The 25,437-nt window shown below is 43.1% G+C and overlaps 1 protein-coding gene across 1 annotated transcript in view; it reads left to right on the forward strand.

The window, feature by feature from the left end:
• The first annotated feature begins 9,944 nt into the window (after nt 1-9,944).
• The window catches only part of VIT (vitrin), a 37,032-nt gene continuing 21,539 nt past the window's right edge, over nt 9,945-25,437 (forward strand). Inside the window, exons 1-8 of the mRNA XM_010282869.1 lie at nt 9,945-9,975; nt 11,861-11,926; nt 12,915-13,071; nt 14,777-14,910; nt 19,159-19,236; nt 21,775-21,855; nt 23,667-23,873; nt 24,515-24,565. Of these exons, the coding sequence (XP_010281171.1) occupies nt 9,945-9,975; nt 11,861-11,926; nt 12,915-13,071; nt 14,777-14,910; nt 19,159-19,236; nt 21,775-21,855; nt 23,667-23,873; nt 24,515-24,565 (805 nt within the window). The remainder of the gene's footprint in view (nt 9,976-11,860; nt 11,927-12,914; nt 13,072-14,776; nt 14,911-19,158; nt 19,237-21,774; nt 21,856-23,666; nt 23,874-24,514; nt 24,566-25,437) is intronic.

Here is a 25,437-nt window from a genome sequence, read left to right on the forward strand (position 1 = left end):
ATGTAGGCTCCTAAGGCATCTATGGGGTAGCTATAGTTGCCAGCTGAGATTGCAGCCTGTGCGGATATATCTGACCATTGCAAACACTGAGAGGTATCAGAAGTGGGCAGTCCTGACCGCATGGCACTCATGGGTTAGCTACCCGAGTATTTGTTCTGGGCTCTGCAAACATTTTGCACCAAACTCTGTGCTGGGGCAGCTGTACATTTAGCGGCGTCTGAGGGCTGCTCCCACATCCCCTGCTGGTGCCGTGCCAGCAGAGGAGCAGAGCCTGCTCCCTCTTTCTGAAGACAGCTTGCTCTCACCTCTCTTGCCACCTTCTCTGAGCTGGCATCTCTGCTCTCGTCTGCAGCAGGACGTGGCTGGGTCGCCTTGGGCTGCCTTTGCTACTCAGGCTCATTTTTCAGCAAATGAGCTCTGGCGGGGGGGGGGAATAAAAAACATTTGTGGATTAGAAAGAAAATTTCCCAATGACTTGGAACCAACAATATTTCTCATGAAAATGTATTTTAATTAAAAAAAAAACACCATCTGCAGCTTTTGCTTTCCCTTTTGAAGCAGAGCACCAAAATCTATAGCTAATATCCCAAACTGAAAACACATTTGCATTCAGAAGAGTATTTATAACCACCTCTGCTTCATTCACATCATCTAGATTTAAGCAGTTCTTAACCTGACAAGTCTTACTGTCATGACTGAACTGGCTTTCTGGCACCCATTAAGTCCATCCTGCCTTTGCTTTACCTCCAGAGCTTCAGAGTGCATTAAGAGGTCAGTGGCACATTAAGAACATGATCTGTATCAGTTATCCTTAATGTGTCTCATTCTCCAGGACATCCCATAGCCACAGTAAAAAATACTTTCAAGATCAACTTGCATTTACAAACTGTTTTTCAGCCTGTCACCTTATAAAATAGCTTTGTAAATGTAACAGTCTCTCAGCTGGCAGCTGGTTTCCTATGAAAAAGGTGCGTAATTGTCAAGTGACAGTTTTACATGCACCAAAATTTCTGGAAAAATTCTGAATTATTTTGTGTAGCTTCATGCAGTCCTTTAATGTCCCCACCAGGATGACTTGGGGATTTCCAGCACCTCCAGGCTTGTACATAACACTGTGGAAATTTTTACCTCTCCAAAATCACTTGTTTACAGGGAAGTTTGGACACAGCCACCTCTGTGCCTCTTGATCTCCCTGCCAGATTCCTTTAGGTATTCAGAAGGTTCCATTCTTTTTATTTTCCCCAATTTTTCTTGAGTCTGTAGAACAAGGATGAGACATAGAGGAAAGCTGGCAGTAGTGCTATGTATCCTGGCTGGTCACCTTCAGTGAGTCAGAGTTACGAAGGGGTAACGACTCCATGACTCCAGGGGGTATTTTCACAGCTTCCAGCCAGCTGAGGACAGTGGGAGCCCATCCTGCTCACCTTGGTGGGAGCCCATCTTTCTCACCTCTTGCAATGCATCTGCAGCACTCCAGCATTTTGTTCTTCTGGGCTTGGTGGAAGAAGTTTTTGAACATGAAGCATATGAAGAAAGAGGCTGTTTGGAAATGAGGATAAATGGGAAGGAGAGGGATGTCCAGATGAGGGAGGGGAAAGATTAGAGAAGTTTAGAACAGTTGCAATGGAACAACTTGGTACAAATGGAGTTGCTTGCAAGGTCAAATACAGGCATCACACAAGTCAGACAAGTCTTCTTTCACCCCGCTTTGGGGACAGTCTTTCTACCAAAGTGCATCTCAAAATACGTGAGGAATAATTCAGGAAATAAAGTCTCAGGCTTCCATGGTCTACATCTTCTATTCTCAATGGTGAAATCTGTGTGTAGAAAGAAATATGTAAGTTAGGCATAGATTTGAAGTAGAAGTTCATATGGTAATCTCCTAAAGCCAAAGTTCTGAACAAACTTCCTGGGCATGGAAGTGGATTATGCAATATTGAGGTGTGCAGGTTTAGCTTTGTTTTAAAAACAAAAGACCATAAATTACAAGTTCCTGCATCCAGTCCCTGTGATAAGCACAGTTTTCCTTTTTGATCTTGGGCGCTCAGAAACAGAATCCTGTGGTTCATCTCTATGCCAAAACAGCAGGTTTTAAAAGCTTCTAATATGCAAAATTAGTAAATCACTGTCAGCCTGGTCCTGAGACACACTTTGCAACAATTTCTGGCTGCACCTATACTGTCACAGTATCCAGGACCTGGCCCTGGAGGCCACTTTCTCTGCCACCATGTTTTCTAGCTCTTCAAGTCCCCTCCAGGGCACTCAGAGATCGAGGGATGAAGTTTTGGAAGCATAACCATCCCTCATTGTCTGCAGGACACATATGCTAGAGAGCCCACTCCTGCCGGTTGCCAAGGGCTGCCAACACACATGCCATAAGGCTGCACAGCTTGGCCCACACTATGTCAGGTCTCTCACCAGCACCTCCATCAACAGCACGTCTTCAGAAACCCAGCGCTACCCATAATGGCCTCATTTACAATGCTGGCACCCATGCAAACCCATACCTCACTTTCATCCCAAAAGCAGCATGGAGTCCCGAGGTGTCTTCTGTAGTCATTAAAAAATAGAAGCAGTATTTACAGGTCCACAGCTTTCAAATGGCTCCCCACAACAACCACGTCTGGTGAGAGACCTGAGCTTGAATGTGCCTGTGGGCTGCAGACCAGCACCAGGCGGGAGGGATACAACTGAAACAGCCTGTAGCAAAGCCAAAGCAGCAATGGCCACCAGCTGGGGAGGTCAGCCTGCTGGTGTAACAAGGTGTAAGGCTCCATCCTCACTGCAGCCTTGCACCATGAGACATTGAGGAGTAGGACACACCTCCAACTGAGGAGGAGGAGACAGGACAGACCTCCAAACCCAAAGATGTCTCTGGAGAAGACAGCAGAGAAGCATCTAGCTTATCCACAGAAGTATTGGTAGAGTCTGCCTAAAGACTAGCCTTTGATGTTCTCTGTGAGGACTATGAGAAAGCACAGATCTAGTGAGTGGCCTTCGGAGCCCCTCATGGCTCAAACGAGCAGGACATGAATGCTACCTCCAGCAGAAGATCCAGACGTGCCTTTTGCACCTGGCTACCACAACAGCCCATGCATCTCTTCTGAGCACCCAAGTGGCACCTCTCTATCCCATGCCTAAGGAAGGGGTGGAGCCTGGGCTCCACCTGCAGAGCATGGGGTAGGGTGGCCATGCACAATGTCCTGGGATGGGGGGTCGGGCATCCTGGCTGTCGGCAGCTGACCCTGCAAGGAGGCAAAGGATTTGGAGGTCCCAGCAAAGCAGCACTAGAAGAAGACTAGGAGTTGTTTTCTGATTTGCCTTTTGTAGCAACCTCCTTTGTAGCAGGGGTTGGTCTTTTCTAAACTAAAGGTATCAGAGAGATATCCGAGAGAGTTGGAGAGAAAGGTTCCCAAGCAGGAATAATGCAGTTAGTCAGGAAGAAATAATATTTTTTGAAAAGTACAAAATATGTAAGGGGGAAATGTTAAACAGTGCAAGAAGCATGAAACTATCATTTTTACAGAGAACTATAACACAAAGTTGAAACTACTTTCTCAACTTTGTTCCACTGGTTTCCATAACAGAAGCAGATTTCAGCTTAGCTTTTAAAAATATTTTCCACAGCTTCCCCAGTGCTTCCTGATTTGCTGAAGATATTTTGTGTAAGGTGCTTCCTTGATCAAGTTGTCATTACTAGACATCGATGAATTTCACCACTTACTGCCTTATTTCAAACCAGTGTCACATGCCAGGGTGGTTCCAGATGTTTATTTATTTTTTTAAATTACATATCTTTTCTGAATCCTTATCCAACCAGTCCATGGCTTTGGCATGAGGCATCAGTAGTCATACTGACTGCAGGAGATCCTGAATCGATAAAAGTTTTCTGTGAGACATTGTATAGATTTACTAGTATGCTTAAGGATCAGTTTTGCTTTTGACTTAGACATATAGCTCACTTTTGTAGTGAAGAGGTACATGTAGCTTTAATAAGCATAGTGTAAACATCCTGAAGTTTCTCTTAGTATCTGCTTCTAAGTTTCTATCAAAAAGAAAGGTGTCAAGTTTTGTTTGAACATGCTACGGAAATTCCAAAAACCATCCCCAGGGTGATGTACAATTTCTTCAGTGCCTTTAACACAAATTCTTCACTTTTAGACCAAATATGTACCTTCAGGGGCATTCTGACACACTACAATAATTCTTAGTTTGCAGGCAGCACAATAGCTTGGTTAGTCAGTGCTCTTTTCATTGTGCATCCAACCTGAGAAACCACATATTGCACTTGAAAAAGTTACTTTGACTTATTGAAATCGTTTGTTGGAAATAGAAAATGGTGCATTTTCTAAAAAGTGAAAGCAACATGGCCGGGAGTCCCATGTCACAAAGCTAGCACAGCCCTCGGGCACTGCTGAATTGCAGGAATTTCCCTTTGCTCTCAGTTTCTTGGGAAAATGGCAGTGCCAGGGATTGATGGTACCTGTCTGGGGTCTGTCTGAGGTTAAGCAGAAGTAGTTGAATTAGAACAGGGAAAGAAGTTCTCTGCAACCATGAGCACAGCGTAGCACGCAGAGGGAGCATGGGTTTGAGCCTGGGAGCAGGGCGGACAGATAGATGAGCAGACAAGAGCTGTGGTGGGGAGGAGGATGGAGGGAGGGAACTGTGTGGACAGGGATTCACAGGTTTGAGCTAACAGCGATTCCCAATGAGACATACAAGCTGCACATCAAAATGAAAAAAAATAATGCATAATACATTAGTAGAAACCAGGAAACTACACTGTAATGACCCTCATACAGATGGCCATCTGGACAGTCCAAATTATATTTTCTCCTTGAGTGGGTGATACATTCTAAATGTACCTCTTCCTTTGCTGGAACGGGCCAGCCAGACCAGCATAATTGATGGTTATCTCTGTGAGACAGATGAAAAAGTATAGTCATTGCAGTTTTATTTAGGCTCCGAGAAAGTTCTGGCAAGCTAAATCACACTGCAGTTTTAAATAAATTACCTTCTTCTGAAAGAGCTCTGTGGAAAGTAGAGAAATCATTCATCACTTCAACCTTACATTGGTTTAATTTCAAGGCATTGCATGAACACAAAATGAGTAGCACAGGGCTGCCTGGTGTTTTTATTTGGCTCTAAATTGCTGGGTATAGCATCTCTTCATTATACCTACCTGAATGAAGCTATTTTGGACTAAATTCTTCTTGCAAATCTTTATATAAACATTTCTTAAAGCAGCTCTGAAAAAAAGGACTCCTGTGCCCAAAGTGCAACTTAGAATTTAGACCTCCGAATCCACCCATGCCTCACTTCAACGACTTGAGGGTGACTTGAGAGGTACCCTGTGAGGTGTACTGACTACCGGCAGTCCCCCCAGCCCTCCTCTCAGTCGGGGCCCTCACGGAGCAGAGCAGGCACCATTCAAAACACGATGTGGCAGCCGCAACATTCAAAGCTTTTGTAATAAGGACCAAGTGGTGAGAACCCTTAACCAGGAATAAATGTACCAGGGCTGTCCATGGCCTCAGAGAGTTTGAACCCATGTTTCCTTCATCACCAAGGATGTCTCCCATCATCAGGCTCCAGGGCACAAAAGATTGGGATACCCCTCCATTCTCTGTGATGAAGCAGGACCCCTGTGCACCCAGGAATCCCAAGCGTAGAGTCAGAAAGAAAGCAAGCAGGAAAGGGCCTGACTTGCTGCTTGCTTCCTTGCTTGCTTGCCTGGGAGCAAAGCAGGGCCAGAGTCTCTGGCTTTGTCCTGGAAGGAGCATGTATTTCACAGCAGCTCACTGTAGCATAAAAATAGAGTAAGTCCAGGGAGAAGGAAGGTCCTAGGGCCCAACGTCCTCTTCTCCATCTGAATGTCCAAGCCGCAGGGCTGCAGAAATGCTCCTCGGGCACCTTCACCGCTCTTAGGATCCCAGACGCACAGCGGCCTAGTTCCAGCAGAGAGGGGAGACCGTGCCCAGCACCCTCCATACCCTTGGGGGTGGCAAACTCACTCTCAAAACAATCTTTTCAATCACTTTGTAGAGGGCCTGGAAGAGGTGAGGCCTCTGCCCCCTCCAGGGTCGTTTTGAGCCCTTGGGGCTTTCCTTAGCAGCGGCTGTAACCTCTGACCACCTCTCAGCCAACGCTACTGTGCGTGGGTAGCCAGGGTCTTTCAGGCCACACGGGGAAACTTTTCATTTTTTGTTTGGCAGGGGCCATAGGCCTACACCCATTTTTGGCAGCTCACAGACCACCCAGTCGGCTGAACAGCCCAACCTGCCAGCAGGCCAAGCCAGACAGCTGAACTGCATTGAGAAACAGGGCCCACAGCTGCCTCTGCACAGCAGTACAGCGCAAACCAGCACACGATCAAGAAACAGAGCTGTGTCCAAATCCCCGGCGCCCATCTCTGAAGCAAAAGGCCTAACAGGCAAGGAAAAACCGTAGCAGCCATTGCCCTGCTGTCGAAAGGGTCACTGCCATGGGGGTGAAGGACCACCGCTGGCCGCGTCTTGGATTTGTTTGGCCACAGAAAGCAGCTGCCAAACAGTCCATAGCTACTGCTTTGGTGGAAACTATTCAAAATGAATAGCCCTGACTGTAATCCTAATGCTAGCCGTGTATGTTAACGCAAAGGCTCTTCAAGGCAAAAGCGCAAGCTCTCCCCAGGCTCAGAAACTTGTTTGGAAGTGGTTTGGTTGTTCATTTTATTAAGTACAGGATTGCGTAATGTGCAATGTCCGATAATTCTTGCAACTCCTCCACAAGTGAAAGACCTGCAGCCATAAAGGCCTGTGTTTCTGTGTCGGCTCTTTCTGAGGCACTGCATAATGAAGCAGAGTGCACCATGGTGCTCTGAAGCTCAGCACCTCCTCCAGGAAGCATTTTTGGGTTCTCAGTCCTAGTTCCACTTGCCTCAAAACAGTCAACAGTCTTTGAGATGGAGCTCTTCCTTTTGGCTTTTTCGGCTGTCTGGCCAAGATGTGGGAGCAGAGGCTTTTCTGGAAACTGAAGAAAGTTGAAGAATGCACATGGTACAGGAAACCTTGAGTTTCTTCTTGACGCTTCCCACAAACAGTTGTGGGCAACTAATTTTTTTTCTCCTCTTTGATATGATAAAGCATATCATGTCCTATCTTTGCAGATGATGCTGGTACAGATATTAGCTTTCTCTTGCTTCAATTATAGCAAGCCCCTTGCAATTCCCTTCATATACAAAAGAAAAAAAGTGAGTGTTCAGTCACCTTTCTTATAGAAAAGGTGATGAGGTCTGTGATGTTTTTGATTCCTGGATGAATATATTCTATTTCAGACCACTCAAAGAGTAAAGTCGAGCATCCCATGCAAACAAGCTCACCCTTGCAAAACAGCACCCCAGATCTTAACTTTTTGGTACACAGTGACCTGGCCAGGTATACCTACAGGGCAATCTAAGCCTTTGCAATGAAATATAATTATCAGCTCAGCTTTTCTGGCTCAGCAGAACTCATTATTTGCCTTTTTAAAATAAACAACCACTTGGATTTTTTTTTTTTTTAGGTACAGACTTTCAGGGCAACACAGTGCACTGAGTGTACAGCATTCCTTCCGACAAGAAAGGGGGTGAAACTAAATTGTGTGACAAGTGTTAGCCATATGCCCTACTATGCACCAAAATGAACAGCTATTATATTGCTGAGCAAGGTACAATACCATGGGGAGACAATACGAGCATGAAACAAAGAAAGGGTTAAACATTTTTTTAAAAAGACATAAAAGAAAAAAAAAAAGAAATCTAAAATGTTTTTTTCTAGAAGATGAGGATCAGCTCTTGTTTATCCAAACCAGTTTACTCACACCTACACCAAGCCCACTTGATTCTCCCATAAAGGGCACATACTTAACTCAACCCACAGTGCTTAGAGATCATGTTGTTAACTCCACGCTACTTGCTCAGATAGCTTTCAAACAAAGTCCACTTCTGTTTTTTTATGGTGCCAGTGCTGCTGTGATACTACAACCCCTTGAGAAGGGGAACAATAACACACACTATTGTGGCACAAAGAGAGTACACAAATTAATTTCTGTGACACAGGAGATTACAGGAAATAAACTGCTTACTCCTGCAGAGACAAAGCACGTGGCACCAGCAAAGAATTTAGGTTTGCACGTGGAACGGATGGCAGTGCCTGACACCAAAAATCAAGGACTTAAAACCTACACTCCCATCAGAAAATGTTATACTTTGCCATACAGTGACAATTTATATGGATTTAAACCATCTGGTTGTTTGTAGCACATAACAGCGCGCTCATATCTTTATAAAAGTCAAGCTTCTAATAAAAGGTCAGTATAAAAATCTTACTTTATATGCAGAAAGAATAGTTTGCTAACTCTCTCTCTTCCCTAACATTCAAGCTTTTTCAAGTATTTGTGGTAGGGGAAAAGTAATCAACATTCTTTCAAGTAGAAATTTGATTTTAAAAAGTAAAATAAGATCAGCACTGGGAAACACTGGAGGTGCATCTTACTACATTTGTACTCGACTTAGCTGGGATTTAAGCATATGTTAATGCAATGCATATACTTAGCTGCTTTCCTGGTATAAAGAATGCTATGGCAGTCTGAAGGGTACAGATGGGAAAATGTACTCTGATAAACAAAGCATACAATTTAGGGCATTTAATACTGAATGGTCACTAGTTGTCAGTACTGGCTGGCACTGCAAATACTGCATTAAGGAAAATCTGATAAGGAGAAATCTCAGCAAAACTCATAGTCTAGACTAACCCGAAGTAGAAACTTTTGGTTTTGTTTTAATGGGATCTATTCATTTGGTAAAGGAACAAAGGAACAACAGCTTTGTGTTTAATAGCAAAGTATCATTCCTGATCTACAGATAAAACATCCCCAAACCTCCCAGTGGATCTATGCAGACTAAAAAGCCTGTCGTACGCATGGATCGGAGCCCTGCTTTCCCTTTCCTTCCCATAAAAACAACAACCTCCACTGTTTTATTCCAGACTGTTGCTCCCTTTCCCAGTATGAAGTGGCAGATGCCATGCAATGTAAATCCTCCTGCATTTTCCCCCATGTGACAGCCCAAGGTCTGAAGGCCAGGACCCTCCTTGAGAGTGTTGCCAGCAGAGCTGTGTCACAGGATGCCTGTGCATTTTTCCTGGCATGCCAGGGCCTAATGTAGAAATTAATATAGTGACAAAAATAAGTTTCTTTACTGTTATAATTTATTTCCATTGGGATACTAGTATAAACTGCACCAGCAAAAGTACAGAGTCCACAACAGGATGCTTTTGTGTGTAGCTATGACAGCAGATCTGTTAAGTAAATCTTACAGCCTTGTCTAAATGCTTCTGTTAACTCTCTTACTGATAAAATATCTGTTATTACAGGCTAAGGGGTCTGCTGAACTAATTTGCCCCCAACAGGCTTTACATATGAACTCCTTTTAAATTTCTTGGCCTCTTTTTGCAGGAAATTCATAATATTTTAGGAAAAAAAGCCCACTTTCTGTTGCCTTGAAAAGCAATGCCACCAGCAGACTAGGTAGAAATTGCAATTGCAGCCAAGCCTGGGGTAGTGCCACCCAAGAGGACTGGGATGGCTCCTGGAGTGGCTGGCCTTGGCTTGGGGATAGCAGGGCTTGGGGATGGCAGGGCCTTCAGAAAGCAGTGAGAAGTCTTGTGCAGCACTGGTGGTACAGGTGGTTATACATTTTGAGAGACAGGAAAAGTTAAGTAGTATTGAACTCTCTCCACAAAGCACACAGCAACCTACCCATGAAGCTAGCTTTTACATGGATCCTTTACATCTCAGACCTTTTCTACTCTAATTAAACTGGAGATGAAAATACCTCAGCACCGAGCCAAATACTGTCAGGACAAATTATCTTTTTTTCTTTCCAGTACTCCTTAGTGACACATCCAGATTTTGCTTTACTCACCATGAAGGCCACAATCATTGCAACCTTCTTTGGTAAGTACAGTTGATGTGCTGCAGTTAGTAGTTTGTGGGTTTGTACTCTCCTGTCCTTGGCTGACCAGTGCCTGCTGGCTTCTCTTCCCTTTGGACTCCATGGCTGATGAAACTCTTGGTGGCAGGTGGAGTAAGCCTTGGCACAGTTTTTCAGAAATGGGCTATCCAAAAATGACTTTGGCATAGAAACAACATTGATTATTTGCAGAGACCTCTAAGTACATGACCAGCTGCATGCAGTCCATATCAGATGGCACAACTGGGCCTGAAAAACGTCTGTAACATAAAGATTCCCTCCAAAGAAAAATCAGCTGTTTATTATTGTGGGAGCATCCCTTCCCACTTTTTCTCTGTGTTCTTGCTCTTTCCATGAACAATAAGGTGACAAAGGAAGAAGGCTATAAATGTGTCTTATTTTCTTTCCCTGGCAGTCAGACAGGATCTTGCTTTTTGGAAACACGTAGAGACTCGAGAATTTACAGTTCATCTTACATGAACAATCTGGTTGATCAAGCATGATTTCTTAGTGTACTTTACTTAGATGTTTCCCTTTGATGGAGATCCAGACACCGCGTAGCCTAACGGTACTGTATGACTTTAATTGTGATATTCCCAGGCAATCTTCCCTCTAGCTGGGACCGTCAGGTCTGGCACGATATCCATTCTTAGTGCAACTTCATAGCTATCTATGTAGTTCTGTCTTTACTAAGAGACTAAATTACTTTCTCCACATTAAGTTATGCCCTAACACTGCATGTAGTTAGGACTTTGCACTTTATTTTCCACTGGTTCTCTCCTTTTTTCTAACTACAGTTTTGCTTTGGTTACACAACTGCACCAGTGACAAAAGGCCTCAATACTGCATCTATACACTGTCACTTCAGACACTGTGAGACCAATTTTTCTTTTGAGCAAGTTCTAGGAGTAATTAAGTCTGCAAACTCTCTGCAACCAGTCTAGGAGGAGAAGAGCATAAAAGAAAGAAATAAGACTGCTGTTGCATGTTCCAGTAAGATTAACTTAACAAATGATGAGAGGATCAGCCAACACATCATAGAGAGCTTCAATTCCCTCTGAAAGCTCAGAGAAAGGAGAGGTGAATAGGAAGGTCAAGATATTTGTAATGAAGTTATTAATTACCCATAATACAACGCTTCTAAAATAAGCACAGAGAATGAAGAGTTTTGGTATGTCATCCACTTAGCAAGTCAACCTAACACAGTAAGCTACATGCATATATTGGGATGTATGTTTTAACATAAAAGTGTATGTCTCTCTTACTATGACACCTTTCAAATCATAATTTTACTTACTGAAGAAAATCAGTGCCCTTGCTGGGACAGGGTAACTGGTAAATGCCACACTAGAACTTCATACGGTCCATAATGCTGCCCAGTATCCCATATGTGCTACCATCAGTGAGTGAAATGCCCCAATGCACGATTACAGGATAACATCCCCGTGGGGCTATTAAGAAGGATCTTTCTCTCCCCAATTTTCCAGCTGCTTTATGCACAGAGCACGTTGTTTCACTGACATCTCTATCACACCAATTACAAAGAGTTTCCACCGCTTGTGGAAATACCCTGGCCTTTTGTGGTTTTCTGGAACATGTGGACTCAATGGCATCTTCTGATAGAGAATTCCACAGATATATGTGCGAGCTGAACTGATCTTTAATCCCCTTCAAAAAACTGTTCCACAGTAGATGCCATCTTGATCACGAAGTTAACCAACAAGTAGAAAACTAGCGGTGGCTGAGAATATTCCCATTTCATTTTTTCAACCTGGTGATTCAAATTTGGGAAACCTCATGCACAGGAGCTTGTGGTGACTGATGTTGATAGTCCCCCTTTTTCCTAGTACTATGTTTTCTTTGTTTCAGGTGTGTTTCTTACATGTACCTATGCAGCTAAGGAAACCACAAAGAAGACGAAAAAGGCTAAACTCTGTAAGTGGTCCCAGTAGTATTCTTGACTGCTTTACAGCAGGCATGTCTGATGCACAAAAAAAAAGTGCAAAGTGAGATTATATTCTGGTAACCCTCCACAATTGTCTGCAGAATCAATGGGAGCATAAGTTAACTAACAGATTCTTTTACTGGAATCAAATCACTAACTAAAGAGCATGTGTAAAGGGGAAATTGTGTACTTCACTACTAAAATGTGTCTAGCTAGGTCATTAGGTACCATGCAAGGATCTAAGCAAGCACTAAGGTTTTCACAGAGTGACATAAATATGTGAAACAGACCTGCTGTTACACAGAGTATATGTAGCTGATTATCGTGAGACAAGTGGTGCACATCCTATGCACTAGGATGTATAACTTTCAGCTATACTGCTGTAAGAGCATTCTGTCCACAGATTATTTTGCTCATTTAGTTGACAAACAAACCTGCTGTGAGATTGCGAACTTGTATTTAAACCCTTTGTTCAAAGTAAATTTTACCCAGCAAATAGTTTTAAAAATTAAGGGCAGGATAATGGGCTGCAGCCTGGCATTATAAATGGCACCGAGCTACACGAGCACAGAGTGGCAGGCTTGGGAAGCATCCTGCCTTGCGTGTGCACAGTCCTTCCCGGTCCCTACACACAGCCACCTCTTCCCCTACCCACTCCTTCCCACATGCCTGGGTGACTACAGTTCTTTTTCCAGTGAAGTGTCATAACAGATAGTTCCTTCAGAGAAGCAAGTCTTGAAAGTCATAACTATTCTTAGACTTCTTTAATCCATCCTTAGTTACAGCATCCCTCTGTGTAGGGGTTATTATGTCTTATATTGTAGATGCAGAGCACATAGACATCTTGCATCCCAAAACCATTGACAGGAAGGCATAAGAGGAGGGCATTCCTTTCACTCAGTTACTCATTGTTTCATGACAAGATCACTCAGCTATAAAAATATTCAATCTGACTTTACCAAGATTTTACACTCACAGATGTACCCCAGATCGATTGCGATGTCAAGGCGGGGAAGATAATCAATCCAGAATTCATTGCAAAATGCCCTCCTGGATGTCAAGATGTAAAATACCGAGTTTATGGCACAGACATTTATGCTTCCTTTTCCAGTGTGTGCAATGCTGCAATTCACAGGTGAGTGAGTTTAAATGAGCAAGGCACTCAGACAAAACCATCATTTTAGTGTAGGGAGCTCTCGGCTTTTAAGATCCTTTCCAGTTCCTGATTGCAGGCTGCTGTTCTAGTAGGAAACCTGTGAGAAAGACCATATGTGATGCTATGGATCCAGTCTTATAAAGTGCTGTTAATCCTCTACTATTGAAATCAGTCGTGTTTGAAGACATTTCTCAACTTTAAAAGTGTATTGAGGTTTGCAGATCTCTCATTCATGCATAGCAAATTAGTATTGTACTATTATTATTCGAGTGGAAGATAGGGATGGAGCTGCTGCCACTAATAAAGCTTCAGAAAAAAACAGGCATCTCACCAGTAATGACTACATACAATCAACTCTAACACTTCTGGAATTGGTTTTGGTTCTCCAGATTTGAATTTAACTGTCCTTGACATCAAAGGCTGAGTAATGTGCTTTCCTGCCACAGAAAAGGACACTGGACAAGGAAATGCATAATATGAATTTTATAGCACAGATTTTGCCGAGTTTTATTAGCCATGCAAAAATTTGCATAAAATTTTAATGGAGAACAGCCAAAACACACTATAACCATAGGCAGCATGCAAAGGCAAGATGCATTCAGCTGAAAATGCGGTAAGAACTTACAAAGCCTGACTGACAACTTGACTTCTTTTGGAGTTATTTGAGCCTACTGCATTGCTGCCAGTTCTGTGAAATAGCTGGGACCTTGAGTCAAACTGAATAGTTAAGGCTTTGGGACTTGGCACTTCAGCTCTGCATTGTGCGGTACGCAGGCTGACCTGCCTGTGCGCATGGGGCTGCCACCTCCTGGCTGCAGCTCTGGCTGCTCAGCTTATAATGTTGCATTTCCTCAGACAATGCATTCCTTACAGTTATTTTACCAGCAGCTTCTTGCAGTCACCAGATAAAACTACAGCTCTAACATATTCTTCACTGCTGTTTGCTGCCCATTACTTGTTTTCCAGCAGTGTCATTACTGCCAGTCCCACCACCCCTCTAGAGTCATAGTCACTTCGTGCTTTGTCCACTTTCCTAATGATGCCACAGCAGGTTGCATACACTGAAGGTTTTCTGTTTGTCTTGAGATACATGTTATGTCATATGTCAAACATCATTTAACGTGCACCACACATGGAGCTTGTCAGGTTTTCTACAGCTTCCAGAAATACTGTGTTCAGTTTACTCCAGGCTGAGGTCAGAACTAGGCTTAGTTTTTTTGCAGATAACACATACTGGAACTCAAAGAAAACATTAGTTTTACAAAAGGAAAAGGTCAAGCGAGTGGGAGCATTGCCTCATATTTGTATCTCTGCCACATGGTTGGCCCTAAAACTCCTCCGAGTACCTCTCCCCACGTCTTCAGTCATTCAATCAAGCTTGCAGGAATTTTAACGAAGGCAGCAGCTTGTTCTTGTGTGCAACTAGGTCAGCCTTGAACACAGGACCAGTAGATCAGTGGGAAGAGCAAAGAGATCCCGACAGCACTTTGTAACAAACTGCTCTTCTTTATGCAGAAGCAGCACAAATATTTCTTAGCAGCAGGCTTAGCAGTAGTGTCACAGCTCCACTGTAGCTTCTGGTTTAAAGGTAGAAGTGAATGCTTCATACATCTTGCACGCTTGAACGGTTTCTAAGTTTTGAGGGGGGATTTCCACCTTCAGACACCATGTTTTCCCCTTGCAGTGGTATAATCGACAACGCAGGTGGGAAGATCCTCGTTCAAAAAGTCGCCGGCCATTCTGGCTACCGTGGGAGCTTCTCCAACGGGGTCCGGTCCCTGTCACTGCCGCGCTGGAGGGAGTCCTTCCTTGTGTCAGGTACCACAGGGGAGCACCGGAGCTGCCTGCCTGCCTGGACTGCTCCCCACTGCCCAACCAGCCGGGCAGCAACAGGTGGAGGGGGAAGCAGCGTTCTCATTTTAAAGACCTCTTTAGTCACCATAGGCCCACCCCACCTAGCTTTAGCATGAATAATGCACTTGAGACAGTTTATATTCTGAGCTCCCTATATACCCCATAAAGAGACATACACCCCACCAGTAGCGTGCTGGGTTCAGCCCGGCATGGGTCTGAGCCCACTGCAGGAGGTGACAGGCGGTCTGAATTGACTCTCTGAGGGCACCTTGACTCCTGCTATTTGATGCGTAAAATCCAGGCCTCAGTATTGGTGGGTAGGTCTTCCTGTTGCACTTGCTCTCCATCCTGGTAAGTAGTGCTGCTAAGGGAACTAAAGGGACTTTTGGCCATTTGAAGCATTCTCAGCCTGCACCTGAGTATGCATCTTCTGAAGCAACTTCTGACTTCTGTCAACCCATCTCAAGCCCATATAGCCATACTGCATTTACACAATCCCTGTATTAAGCAATTCTATTGGTGCATCACAAGTATATTATGAATCCTCCCCACCTCTATTAGACAAATAGTTTTGATATCTATTCATCGCGGGGAAATCCATCTTAATTTAATGCTCATTCCTTTTTTCTCCCCATAGTATATACAGCATCTCACTTGCATTCATTGACAAAATTCAGAATTTATTTTGTCAATTAGATCCCCTTTACACCAGCTTCAGATTATCTTAAACCTACCTGCATTCATTCTACCTGTGTGAAAGGAGAGTCTAATTTGCAGTGTTTTACATACAATTTCTCAATCTAACTTCTTGCTGCATCCATACAGTGAGTCAGTTATTGCTGGCCAGCGATTTTGGAGGTTTAGGATAGGTATGACCAGTTGATACTAATTAACTACATCATTCCTGGAAAAGTCAACAGCTCAAGCAACTGAACAGCAACTAAAAATAAAGAATTGTTCTTTTCGTGTGAAAATTTGTGGACAGCAAAGGAGATCTCAGAAACTGACCAAAACAGACTGTCATCTGGAATTTGCATTTATGTATTTATGTATTTAGATGCACCTTTTACAGCATTCTGCCATGGGCACACCACATTATGAGAAGGATTTATTTTTGATGAGTAGGAATTTCCTGGAATAGCTGAATTGCTACTTGTACTTGTTGCTGTTTTTTCCCCAAAAACCAGTACATTGTAATTCTGGTACATAAATGGGAAATAAGTTGTTTTTACCTCAGCAGCTGCTCAGTTGCTATCCCATAAAACTGTAGGAATTTTTGATTTATAGAAACAAATCTTTATTCTTAATTAATGAGACACTATAAAAGAAGATACAAGAGAAAGTTACAAGCATGTGTAAGAGGAGATGATGAGAAATCTGGGTATGTGTAGACATGATGAGATTTGTCCCTCATGCACTTAATTTTACACATGCTCAGTGCTCTCACTGATGTCAGTGGAACTACTTAGTTTAGTTTATAAACTAGCTCAAGTGTAAATCTAACATAATATAACATGTCATATCATATTTCATATATAAATAGGAAGAAAACTCACTATACCTACTGAAAATATGGGAATTTTTTGAATTTTAGAGAGAAATTTAGAAGACTAAAACCTCAGGAAAGCTGTGCTATTCATCTCAGCAGCCTGAGGCTGAATGCAGACAGATCTCACTCTTAAAAAGAGATGAGTTGGATTTCTTTTTCCCCAATTATGAGTCATAAAACAACAGAGCTACATAAAGCATTCCCCAATAAAAATATAAAGTCATCTAAGGCATTAATTTCAGGACAGCTTTGGAGCTTGAACTGAGTCATGTATTCTCCAGACGAATTCCTTTTCAGCAGACCAGACCCGTATGTGATACTGTACTCTAGAAATGTGCCAAGTTTATTCCTAGTTAGGATATTGTCACCAAGAGTTTGTGATGTTTAAATTGTGAATGAGCACCCGCACAAAAGAGCACAGAAGAGGAATCCTCGGGGGACCCAGGCGATGAAGTGGCATGATTTAAGGGCAGTGGGGAACGAGGTCTGTCCTCTGGGATTAAAGCAGCCAGCACACCAGGAGGTATGCAAATGCACTGGTATTCACTTTCAAGCACTGAAACGCCTTGGCACTAAATTGAATGACTCCATTCAGTTTAGTGGGAGTTTTGCAGCTAATGGGTTAAGAAAATAAGAGTCCTAAACCTCTGTGTTTGCTAGTCACAAATAAGCGTGAGAGGGTGAGCAGCCAGTACCCCATAGCTTATACTTCAGTGGCTAGAAGTTGAGGTTTTCAGCCCACATGCAAGCCCATTTTTAAGTATGCTAAGCAAACTCCAACCTAGATGTAACTTCTTCCAGACAGTGAAAAGGACATATTACCATTGCTCCAGAGAGCAGGGCCACATTCAGGTCAGGCCTCAGACCTGCCTCTTGGTCACAGATGGGATGCAAGTTGCTGTTGATCAAAAACCCCAGAGTCCAGATGCAGCCAGCCTCCCCACGCTAGCTAGTTTATTTGCACAGCAGTGGGCTTCAGGTTTGCATTAGAAATCAGATTAGCACAGACATATTCAAAATTAAGATCAGATTTTTATGATATTGCTGCATCCATGTACCAACCACTCAGACCTGACAACTCTGCCTCTGTTGGGGATAAAGAAATGCATTTAGAAATCATCTGCAATCCTATAACTTTTCCATTTTTCTACCAAATTGGCAGAAAAGCTCCCTAGTCCTGCTTGGCTCCCGATCCCAATTTTAGCTTGGAGGAAAGTGGATGTGAAGACCTGCTGCCCTTCACTTAGGTCAGCTTCTGTGAGAGACCCAAGGGCAGGAGGGAAGCTCTTCTCAGCTTGTCCTTGCATGCTAACTTGCCAGCTCTGGACATTGGCAGATTTGTGTTGACTTCAGTGGAGCTGCTTTCAGTTTATACCACTGTAAATGAGAAATGGAATAGCTCCTTACATCATTGCCTAGTTAGTAACTCAAAATAACTTCTTGATCTAGGGTTTTTTAATGACATCTGAAATTTCAGAGAGGAGTAAAACAAAGGAGATAGATAGATAGAGACATGAAAAGGGACAAAGGACAGTGCCTCTTCAGCTCCATGACCATCCCTGCACATAGAGGACCAGTTCCTCTGGCATATACCCTTCTTTGTGTGCCATCACAGGGGAAACAGCCCCCAGTTCCCAGGAGCGGCTCAGTCTGTAGCAGCTGATTCTGTTCAGTGCTGTTGGAGTAATCATCCAGGATGACAACTGGCATGCTCACAGTGCCATATACACCTTCTTAAAGAATTCACCGAGGGAATAAAGGAAAGCAAACCTAGGATCACCATCATGACTCAGGTTTTGCAGGAGGTGGAGGTAGGTCTCACCTGAGGTGGTCCAGCTGCATGACACAGTACGGCATCTTGTAAAGCCAGTCACCAGGGTCCAGAAGTCCTATATCCACCAGCTCCTGGAGGCCAGAGCAGTCTTCCCTACACTGGACTTCTCTGCAACACTTTTCATGCAGTGATGTTTGGGAATACAAAAACTGCCCTAAGAGATGGAATTGCATGGCTACACGTACCAATAGAGACGGCATCTGCTGTGGCACTAAAAAGATTTGTGGTTTAAAGCTTAGCTAGGAAACATACCTAATTGTTTTAAGACAGGACCCTCATTTTAGATCTAAATATAGGCACCATATGTTCCCACACACAAGCATAGCCTTCTCTCACTGTTATTACTGCAAAAGACTGCTGCCAGAAATGGCAGATTGCAAAAGTGAGGTCAGAGAAGAATGTTGTGTGCGTGACGAAATAAATCCCACATCAAACATGCTTTCTAAGTCAGCTGCATAGTCGGGCACTGGAAAAGGCTGCCTAGGGAAGCTGTGGGTTTAAGTACAGTTTATACAGATAGCCTTCAGAAGTGGTCCCCTTATCCTTAACACCATTGGAGAGCAAAGGAATGAACTAACTCACCTCTTCAAATCCTTTCCAGGACTGTGTTTCCGTGCTTTCTGTCTTTTTTTTTGTGATGCTGCATTTAGGCATTGGTATTTTTAGTGGCATGTTTTTGAGATTCTGCCATCAGATGAAAGAAATCTTCAAGACAATGAGTTGCACAGTAAAAAAGTGGGGTCTGATTCTGAATGCATATTAGATGAGAATTTCATTGCAAGAAAACTTAGAATATTTTGTGATGTTTTCTAATGAATTTTTTTTGTAGAGGGCAAGCCAAGAAAAGGTGTGACATATCCATCAACTCTTGAATATTCTTCTTCAAAAAGCACAGCTGTTAAATCAGGCAAGTAATTGTGACTGACTTTCCCTTATATCCATTCAAAACTATCTGTTGCAGCTTCTCAGTTGTGTAATACAAAGAAGTTCATGCATCCCTTAGTATCTCGTTCGGATCTCTCATGGTATTTTTTTATGTTAAGCATATGGAAATTATCCCAAACAATTTCTATTTTTTGGTCATACCATGTCTCACAGACTTCTGTTTCCAAGTAGTTTCCTCCTTGCTTTAAATCTGTTAGTGAGTATGACATTGTACTGATTATATGAAATACATGTTGACTTTCTCCTAATGTTATTCATGTTATCTTTTAGGATATTCAGTGTTGAAAGTATAAGAATAAATAATAATATAATACTAATGACACACATGGCTATGCACAGCAGCTTTAGCTAAGTATGATATGATAAGGAACTACTCTGTATAATCATTTTAGTCCTACTCTGTAAGACTCAATTCAGTTTAAATAATTTAGTTGTTTTCGGAGGTCTTTGATCAAGTCTCACACCAGGTGGTAGTCGATATTCAAGTGCATGTGAAGTGCCTCCGCCACTGAAATGACACTAGTCTGTGCCCCCTGTGACAAGCATGTAACGTTCAGACTCTTCCTTGGGGTTGTGAACAAAACCAAAATGAATGTCTCATACTACTACACACTTCCCTAACACGGCTCTTTCGCTGATTGCTGAGCTTGAGCCTTCCTGAGCTTATCCACTGTGAGCTGTGGTACAACAAAAGGTGCTGTATCTTCTCCATGAACTCAAATGCCTGTCAGGGGGTGCATCCATTCAAGGCCACACAGAGCTTATGGCACTCAATCCCCTCATCCAGATCATTGATAAACATGTTACTAAAACCAGATCTCATAATTTCCAAATGTAGCCACGCTTGAAGTATCAGCCCAAATGTCTCGCACCAGACCAGGGACAACTGCAGCCAGGGTAGAGCTCAGCAGGCTGCAAGCAGTGATTTCTTCCACCAGTGCTAAAACCCACTTTATGTGAGAATCAGTGTAGAAATGGGGAGCATCACCAAGTCACATCTCAGTCATGCAAACGAAATACCAGGAGCCTGTTCCTGCAGTAAACCAAAGACGCAAGCGGCTTCCTTTACTTTGTTCTTGAATCAAACAGTGTGAATGAAAACGTTAGGATACTAGCAACAAAGACTGCACTGACACAGAGAAAACCCAGAATGATCAAAGGGACAAATAACTGTTACATCAAACCCAGTGCTTGAGGGTGCCGCTGCCTTGCTTTGCCCAGCCCTGTCCCACAGCTGGCAAAGAGATCTGATGGTCACAGTCCATCTTCCCCGAGCCCTGCTTGGCCCTGTCAGCCCTCCTTAGCCCTGTCACCTTGTCCCAGCCATCTCAGCTGTACTCTGCTAGAAACAGCTTGTTCTTAATGGTAATATGGTGCTGGGGCCATCTTGTGATAGAGGATTTCTTATTTCTTTTTAATTTTTAAAAAGCTACCTCCTTCTTCTGATTTAAATGACAGTGACCATATTGTTCACTTGGATACTTAAACTCATTATCTGTAGGAGGTAAAGGCAGTCCTTTGAGGATTACACTCACTTGCTGCCAGATTAGAGAAAAATCCTGCTTCACACCTGATCGGCTGTCAGAGATGTAATTTTGGTCCTCAGCCCAGGGGTGCCAGAGATTCATAGTGCCTGACATTTCTTTAAATGCTGTTGGCGGTTACAGTGCTTCCCAAATGCTGGGCACAGCAAGAAAAACTTTCCCAAAATTGTAACTATCCACAGCTGGTAAAAACAATCAAAAGATGTTGTTTTTAAAAATAATACAAATTTTTAGGAAACCATTAACCTTGGAGTAATTTTGCAAATAGGTCAATGGTGCCAAAATAGCTAGAGAAAAAAAAAAAAAGATCAAAATCCTCCAGTACTCAGTCAGACGTAAAAGCAGAGGCAGATTCTTTTGCAGGGTAGCAGTAAATGAATAGTAATAAATGTCCCAAGTACTTTGATGACTTTGGGTCTTAGAAGGAAAAAAGGATAAAAAAAATCTCCCTTTTCCTTCTAAGCCAGTCCATAGCATTCAGGATTTGGCCCCATGATGATCTGAGAATGTCAGGCAAGAAAGAATTACATCTGAATGTGAAATAGTGACTGAAATAATATGTTAGCTGGTATTCCCCAAAAAATCTACACCCCGTGACCCTGATTCTCAGGTCAGAGGAAAAATTAATAACATGATGCATTAATCTTATGAGTATTGGTTTGTTAGTGGTCAAAACCCATATTTATTGCTCACTTCAGAAATTCTGTTGACATTGGCAGGAGCTTTTGGGCAGTAAAAATGCTTAAATTTGTCACCAAAAATTGGTGACTATCCTCTAGATGTACCCAGCCATCACTTTATCTCTTGTGGTGAGAAAGGTCTGGTTAGACTGACTGACCTATCTAATGCCAGGTGATGGGATGCCTTTCTTTGGGGAACTGATAATCTCTAAATAGGAGACTTAAAACTATCTTCTTCCAGAGATGCCTTTCCTAATGTGCTTAATTTTGCTTCAGAGCCTAAAAAGCCGGAGCAAGACCTAAAAGCTATGAAGAGTGAAGACACTGCTAACACATCAGAAAAAGCATTGGAACATGGTATGGGTTGGGGATCTCAGTGCTCTTTTACAGTATCTGTTCCAGTCTAAACAGCCTGCAGATGCTTATAGGAAGCAGTTTGACACTGGTAACAAATATAGCTTTACCTCTCCCATCCAGCCTCCTCTCTACAACCTCTTTCTCACCAAACCAACCCCATTATGTGAGTGCCTGCAACAGTGTTTGAAGTACATGTGCCAATTCAGAGAAGAGAAGGCATCCTCTCAGTTTAATTTCTGCCTGTGCTTTGGGTGAGTTCAGGTGTCCTGAACTTCAAAAGCCTGCATTATGGCTCTCGGCAATTTCCTATGCAGCGCTTGTGTGCTGCAAACCCTTTGAAGACACTGTAAGGGACATGGGCACCCTGCCCGCAGGAGCACTGGGAACTGCTAGCCCTCAAGAGCCCTCCTCTTATGTTAAAGGTTCCACCAGAAACCCAGCCAACATGCACCAAGGCAACATCTTTTCTCTGCTCTTACTATGCTTCTTCCTTGGGTTTTCTGCTAATACTGTTAGCTCCCAGCTTCCTTGCTCCGTGCAGCCTGGGGTATAAAGCTGGCCGCTGTGCCTGCTCCCCACTCCAGCAGCACCAGATCACAGGGGAAGACTCACTGTGCCCTCTGTCTTCTTTCTTCTAGTGCAGCAGCGTGGAGCAGGGCACCGTTCAGCCCAAAGAGAGTCATTCATACTGATTTTTTTCAGCTGAGTTGTTTTGTTTTTCTTCTGAGCCCTCTTTCAGCATTATCCCATTAAAACTGTCTGAGATCTGAGTTTTTCACTGGCTAGCTTTAGGTGGTAATTAATCCACCAGACAGTTTCATGACGATGCTTTCCAAAAGGAGCACATCCAGCAATAAAATACAAGCTTGTGCTGTGCAGCAATGAATAGACTGCACACCATTCCCTTTCAGTGTACACAGTGTGTCAGGCCATCCCCAGGGCTATGGGCAGGGAGGAGAGGAGCAAGACTGACGTGAACATGGAATATATTTCAGTGCAGTTTTTTTGTTGATAGATGGAGAAGATAACAGTGAAGGATCTTTTTTGAGACAATGACTTGAAAGAACTGTAAGCATGTTAACAATCTCATAAGGATATTCAGGATGCAAATCTTGCAACTAGAATTGTCTCTGTTCTCACAACAGATGATACATTTTAAAAGAAAAGGCAACTGTGAGATGAGTCGAAGTTAGATGAAATCAGCACCTCCCAGGTGGTGCTCTCCCCCACTCCCCTCAGCCGAAGCCCTAACGGTCCCTGCTGCAGCTCTGACCCACTCCCCAAATCACCATTATCTAAATTGTCTTTCTGCCAAAAGCATTTCAGTGCTGCAGTGGGCAACACATATTTTATTCTGGTCTGTGACTCAGAATGGCCATCTTTTATTACCAGTTGTCAGTTGATTTCCACTTATGTGGACTTTCTAACTGCTTCATTACACAGAGAAAAGATGATGGCAAAATGGAAACTGCAATTGCAACTGGCTGGTTGAACGATTTCGTAGATCTGAGACATCTGTCAGGTTGATAGGTGCTCCTGGCCAAAGCAGAGAAAGTGTAGGGGAAACACTAAGCCTACTACAGGCTGTCGTCAGCAGCCTCCGGAGAGCAGTGCAGTACTGTGTCACACAGGCACCTGTGCTACACATCCATACAGCAAGGAAGGCAGTAATGGCCCCACAGATGAGGATGCTTGTAGACATCCTGAGGAGAAAACCAGTGTCTAGGTTGCCTTAACCAATGAGTGCTATTAATGATGCTTCCATGCGTGTCTCACATCCAGCTGCAGTGATCGTGTCAATGTTCCTACAGGGGAGACAGTCCGCAAAGAGTATCAGACATCTCCGGTGCCCACACCAGCTACACAAATGGCCACCACAACCCCAACACCAACAACAACGACCACAGATCCTACCACCACAATGCCAAAGCCAACCACAACACCTGCAACAACCAGAACCACAACAGTTGCAGCTGCAGCCAAGACTCGACCCGGACTGCACAGGGTCAGAGATATAGGTCAGTAGCATGGATGTTTGCATTGCTTTCCTCCTGACCTACAGCTTTCCTAAAAATTAAGGAACAAGACATGCAACTAAATATACCACGATTTAGTGGATGATTAATTCAGTAATTCCGTGTAGAAATATTAGGAGTAGATAAAAAATTTAATTCCAGCAGATGGGATGGAGTTAAAGTTGTGCCTTCGAGATACACAGAAAAATTAGTGTGTCTAAGATAAACACAAATGCGTGTAGATTCTATGAGATGAGAGTTCATCTGCAGTAAATTTATGGCTAGTCTTTATCTTTACATATAATATACTGACATATAAACTGATTCATGTGGGAGTAAGCTCTCCATCCCCAAATGCTGTCATGATTTTCAGGTATAGGAGTCAACAAATAGTTCTTTGACTTATATATCTGGACTGAGAGTTCAGCAAATAGGTCAAGACTCATTTAAGAATTAATTCTGTGATCAGTTTCAATAAATGAAAGTTGTAATATATTTTTTGTAACAGCTTTTGGACTTTAAAACACTGTGAAGGAATTTCTGCACACCTGGTTTTCCTCAATATTTCCTTCTCCATTTATTCTTATTTATTAACATTGGGTTTTTTCATTCAATAGCTGAAAATTAAAATCTCTTATTTTTAGGTTCTAGCAGTGTCCACCCAGCATACTCATCTGTGGTAGCTGCAGCATCAAGTAAGTATAGTGAAGAAATATGTGCCACAAGGCATGCATTACAGTGTATTTTAAGGCAGCAATGATTCATTAACCTTTCAAGCCGCAGAAAACTCAATGACTGAATCCAAGTCTGGATTTAAACTGAAAAACAGACACTTGGCCCGAATGTCAGAGATGCTGATCACCCACAGCTCTGGGGAAGCCTTTCTAGTGAATATCTGCACATTTCAGTCTTGACAAATGCTGGGTTTTGCAAAACTTGAGACAAAGCTTGTATTGTTTGAATTGTATTTTCCTGTTGCTTCCTTCTGTCTTACTCTCTCAAAGGGAGACTAGATTTAGTTGCAAGATACATGATGCAGAGGGCTGCACAGCCATCTAAACTTAGGGCTGGGAGCTCTGAAATGCCGATTTACATTAAACTGATGCTCTTTCGAAAACCTCAGGCTGTGGTTCTGAGCCTGGCATAAATGTAATGTTATTCCTGGCATGCCACTCGTGTTAATGACAGCAGAGTGGTGGCTGCTCAGAGCTCTGCATCTTGATCCAGAAGCCTGCTCCCATTCCAGCCCACAGTCTGCAAAGTATTTAGAGGTGTTTTCCCATACAACGTGTAATTGCTCAGCTGTGCAGTCAAGCAAAGGAGAATATTTTCAAACGTTTGCAAGTTGCTGAGCATGGGGATATAATTGCTTTTGAGTAATTAAAAAGGAGCTGGGCCATGATTAGGTTTTATGCTCTGTCGCTATTTCTGATTGTCTTGAGCTCAGCTTTGCTCCCACATACATAACTGTGGCTGTCCCTGCTGCTGACCCATTCAGGGCCAAGGACATGGCAGGGCAGGTATCTTCTGGGCAATTCAGGTTTTGAGGGAAAGCATTGTTAAGTCA

This window comes from Phaethon lepturus, unplaced genomic scaffold (assembly GCF_000687285.1).
Source record: "Phaethon lepturus isolate BGI_N335 unplaced genomic scaffold, ASM68728v1 scaffold19372, whole genome shotgun sequence".
Classification (NCBI taxonomy): Eukaryota; Metazoa; Chordata; class Aves; order Phaethontiformes; family Phaethontidae; genus Phaethon; species Phaethon lepturus.